The sequence below is a fragment of the Drosophila mauritiana genome, chromosome 2L (assembly GCF_004382145.1).
Source record: "Drosophila mauritiana strain mau12 chromosome 2L, ASM438214v1, whole genome shotgun sequence".
Lineage (NCBI taxonomy): Eukaryota > Metazoa > Arthropoda > Insecta > Diptera > Drosophilidae > Drosophila > Drosophila mauritiana.
Window position 1 is genome coordinate 17052220 of NC_046667.1, and position 3825 is coordinate 17056044.

General features: G+C 48.3%; 2 protein-coding genes across 2 annotated transcripts; both read right to left on the reverse strand.

Annotated features, from left to right (window-relative positions):
• Nucleotides 1-170: 170 nt before the first annotated feature.
• Nucleotides 171-1453, reverse strand: LOC117148910. The gene is made up of 2 exons (XM_033316626.1): nucleotides 721-1453; nucleotides 171-657 (listed from the first exon to the last, which is right to left on the reverse strand). The coding sequence occupies exons 1-2, from the start codon at nucleotides 1109-1111 to the stop codon at nucleotides 425-427; spliced, it is 624 nt and encodes a 207-aa protein (XP_033172517.1). The 5' UTR covers nucleotides 1112-1453; the 3' UTR covers nucleotides 171-424.
• Nucleotides 1454-1661: 208 nt separating this feature from the next.
• LOC117148901 (elongation factor Ts, mitochondrial) lies at nucleotides 1662-3466 on the reverse strand. Its single transcript, XM_033316612.1, has 3 exons — nucleotides 2856-3466; nucleotides 2420-2668; nucleotides 1662-2327 (listed from the first exon to the last, which is right to left on the reverse strand). The coding sequence occupies exons 1-3, from the start codon at nucleotides 3030-3032 to the stop codon at nucleotides 1797-1799; spliced, it is 957 nt and encodes a 318-aa protein (XP_033172503.1). The 5' UTR covers nucleotides 3033-3466; the 3' UTR covers nucleotides 1662-1796.
• Between the last annotated feature and the right edge of the window lie 359 nt (nucleotides 3467-3825).

Sequence of the window (3825 nt, forward strand, 5' to 3'; positions counted from 1 at the left end):
TAAGAATACTTCATAGTAAATCTACATACATACAATGTAGTGAAGGAACATAGATATTCAAAAAAGTGATGTACTAATGTGCATCAAATCATTCGTAAGTACCCCGCTTCGTATGCGAGTTCAATAATTGAATAATCCAATTACAGGATATCAACAGTTGGTTAGCATTCCCAACATCCATGTGGACAAGTTTCGCGCTCCGCTGCTCACTTGTGTCAGAATGCCGGCTACTATCGCCGTCACATGGCCATAGTATTTGGCTATTCCAAAACCATAGCCCCACCATCATAGTCGTACCCATAAACAGCGAGGCTTCCCAGAACTCCCCGATGGCTTTTGTTATTCTAGTCTTTTATTGTCGTGGCACTCGCAATCCCGGAGAGGTGTCGTTAACAATGCTGGAGATGTACGTACGTACATGACGTCACTCTTGGCCTGGGGCGCCCTGGAAGGCAGTGTGATCGCTCTCCTCCTCTGCCTGCTGCAGGAGCTGAAGACACTGGCGCACCTTCAGCCTGGCTTGGGCTATGTCGCGCTGCATGCGCTCCTTGGGTGCCCTCAAACCCACCATCGTGGTCGGCACATTGGTGCGCATTTCCACCAGGACATTGAGTAGATCGGAGTACTTGTCCACTATGTTGGCGTTCTCATCGAGACCTGCAAAGTGTGGGATCTTAAGAATAGAACTTGTTACAATTAGTAATCGAGCAATTTCCTTACTCATAGATGTGCCAAACAGATCGCAGTCGATGCCAAAACCGCCTCCTCCTCCGCTTGCCGCGGACATCATTTGCAGCTGGGCCTGCATGTACTTGGTGTACTCCAGTTTGGCCATCACCTCCTTGTACTCGGTGGCGTAGGCAATTGCGGCGCTGTTTGTCTGCTGCCTGTTGCGCAGCATCACCGCTGCATTCGCAGTGGAGCTACTGCCAGCAGGAGCAGCAGCTGCATTCACCCGCGTTATCTCCACTTGTGGCACATGCGACTTGATTGCCAGCTCCTGGTCGGTGTCCATTGCTGACTGCTCGTTCGGCTTAGGGCGCGATGGCACCGCCGTGACGGTTATATCGCTGTACTTGGAGCGAAAGGATTCAATGTCCAGGTAGTCCATGTTGGCGTTTGAAACTCTCACGACGATCGAAGGTTGATAATGAAAGGGATTTCTGTGACAGGCCTACTTAGTAGCTAATATTTCATGACAGCTCAGTGCTGCTAACTTTTTTAGGGATGGAAAATAATCTTTTGTTTTGATTTTCTTCCCTGGCCAAATCTGATTCTATTTCCTTAACTTGAGCACCAAGCAAGTGGCTCGGTTAAGTCATTTAGCCGGTGGTAGAGGCGTAAGAGGAGTACTGGGTACCCTCACTTGGTATTTTGATGCTCGTTTTGCCTTTGCCCCCACTTAAAACCTTTCTTTTTGCTCTTTCTTTTGGGCTATCGCATGACCAAGTGGGTAATTACCGGCAGCAGAACAAAAAAACACGTTTGTAAACAGTTCATTCTGCTGGCGTTGTCCATTCGCCCGTTCTTCCCGCGGGTTCCACTGCTTCAGCCACCGGAAGCCGCTCAAGCGTGCTTCCCGTTCTGCGCAGGCGCATTCTCCTTGGTCACCCCAATTTTTTGCCATGACTCATGGAGTATTCAAATAACAGAGGTGGAGATCTGATCGTAGTGGTTGTTTTACTTGTTTCACATGCAAATTTTGACCAGAACATTGTCCAGAATGTCGGTTTTAACAATCTTTCAGCGGGTGTGCTAATAACAATTTAGTGATCTAGACTCTGCTTAATGGCTAGTTAATTGCTGCTCTGGTGCTGGGAGCGAATGATCGCCTCCAGGCTGCGCTCCGTCTGCTCTCCGCACTCGAAGCGATGGTAGTCGACGATCTCGCAGTTGTACTCCTGCAAAACCTCGCCCACCGTCTTGTCCGCATCGAGCAGATACTCCTGGTGAATCAGGCACGTCTCATCGTCCTTGTTCTCCGCCGGCTTGTCCTTGTCATACTCGCCGATCTTCGTCGGCTTCATGCCAACGATTTGCTGGCAAATGCTCTTGTGAAACTCAAAGTCCAGCAGGGTGTGCGTGGATCGGTAGGCGACGATTGCTCCGTACTTGCCCACCTGGGTGATGCCTTCCGTGGAGCCCACATTGGTGGGTGCCGGATGGGCGTAGCCCACCAGCCTCAGGTCGTTGTTAGCCTTAAAGCACAATGCCCGCCGGATGGTGGCATTCTCCCCGATGGCGCCGATCAGCAGGGCCAGGTGGTCGCCCAGCGTGCGTCCCTCTTCCGTGCGCAAGTTTCTGAGGGCGTCCGAATCGAAGCCAAGCTGCAAGGATATGCAAATTCGTTCATTAGCAAGTTCATTTCTTTAGGAATGCATGCATAACCGGTTCTGATCCAGGTAAACGGATCGCTCACCTTCCACAGATCTCCATCGAAGTCCGTCAAGTCCGTGTAGTGCAGACACATGCGGGCGACGTGGTCAACGAACCGCTTGAAGGTATCGTTCCTGGCTACGAAATCCGTCTCGCAATTCAGCTCGACCATGGCGCCCCGATTACCGCGGATGAGCACTCCAATCAGACCTTGGGCAGTGGCTCGATCTGCGACTTTGGTGGCCTTGGACCAGCCGAGCGTCTGGGCCTGCTCGTGCAGCCACTTCTCAGCCTGCAAGAGCGAGAATTTGGCAAGGTAAAGTGATTAGTACAAAGGAGTTTGCATGCGGTGCAGCTATATATTACATAATAATATAGACAAACAGCAGTTTTTCAAGATTAGAGATCCCTATTATGTGCTCTTTGGAATGAAAGTCTCGCTGCACCGCTTACAATAGAACTATGAGCCAACTACCCACCAATCCGACGTCATTGTTGTGCTTCTCCAGCGCCTTCTTGCAATTGGCGAAGGTGTATCCGGTCTTCTTCCTCAGGGCCGCCAGGGCACTCTTCTCCAGGCCACCGGATCCGCCAGAGCCGGCATAAAGCTGCCGCGTGGAGTGAAGCGCACGTGTGAAAATCCTTTGGAACAGCATTTTTCCAACCGAAATTTACTGGGAGGCCAAAATGATTTGGGTTTCTATACAGATTTGTGTGCGAATTGAATTGTTGCTCTTTGCCTGCTGTCAAGGGCAACTCGCCGGCTTGTTTGTTTTTCCGTTTTCCGACCTGTCGCTATGTAGTAGTTGCCCGGAAAATCAATTCATTCTAAACAACGGAAAAGCCTGTGTGGAATTTGCATTTGTTTTCAACTCCTTCGTATGTTCGCTTCGGATCAGTTTAATTAATCGCGTTGCGGCGCGAATTAATCCAAACCGAGTGTGCTACCTCGATAGGTGAACGACTGGTAAGTGTCGTTTAGTTTAATTTCCGGGATTTGTGTGTGCTTAATTCCAAAAATTATTTGGAAACTGAGAATTTTGACAATTTTCCGTGTTGCACAATTCGGCTGTTAGGGATGGCAAATAAGCCGGTAGGGCGCGTGTGTGGAGAACAGCTGTTGCGACGCGACTATCGATAGTAGCAAAGCTATCGGTAGCCAGATGACGTTTAGTGGATGCTACAACCTATTACCGGTTATAACCGATTCAAACGGATTGAAACCAAATATTTAAAACTTAAACGGAATAAATTGTTTTTTTTTTTAAATTCTGGCGAAGATAGTTTTTTTCTTAATTATTATTATAGTTTGTTTTTTACTTTAAATAGTACTTTGATTAATATTTGGGCAGGATACAATCGTATTTTGTTTCAAAATCAATTATCGAAAACAATTTTCGTTTTCTGTAGTCACATTTTGATTTGAACGTTGAACCGATTGCAGGCTTC

Bases quoted from the DNA above. Each gene is read 5' to 3' on its own strand.
- LOC117148910 (XM_033316626.1), bottom strand. From the start codon at position 1,111: ATGGACTACCTGGACATTGAATCCTTTCGCTCCAAGTACAGCGATATA. The intron at 658-720 runs GTAAGGAAATTG...CACACTTTGCAG, and splicing joins TCTGTTTGGCACATCTATGA to GTCTCGATGAGAACGCCAAC.
- LOC117148901 (XM_033316612.1), bottom strand. From the start codon at position 3,032: ATGCTGTTCCAAAGGATTTTCACACGTGCGCTTCACTCCACGCGGCAG. The intron at 2,669-2,855 runs GTGGGTAGTTGG...TCGCTCTTGCAG, and splicing joins ACAACAATGACGTCGGATTG to GCTGAGAAGTGGCTGCACGA. The intron at 2,328-2,419 runs GTGAGCGATCCG...ATATCCTTGCAG, and splicing joins TCGATGGAGATCTGTGGAAG to CTTGGCTTCGATTCGGACGC.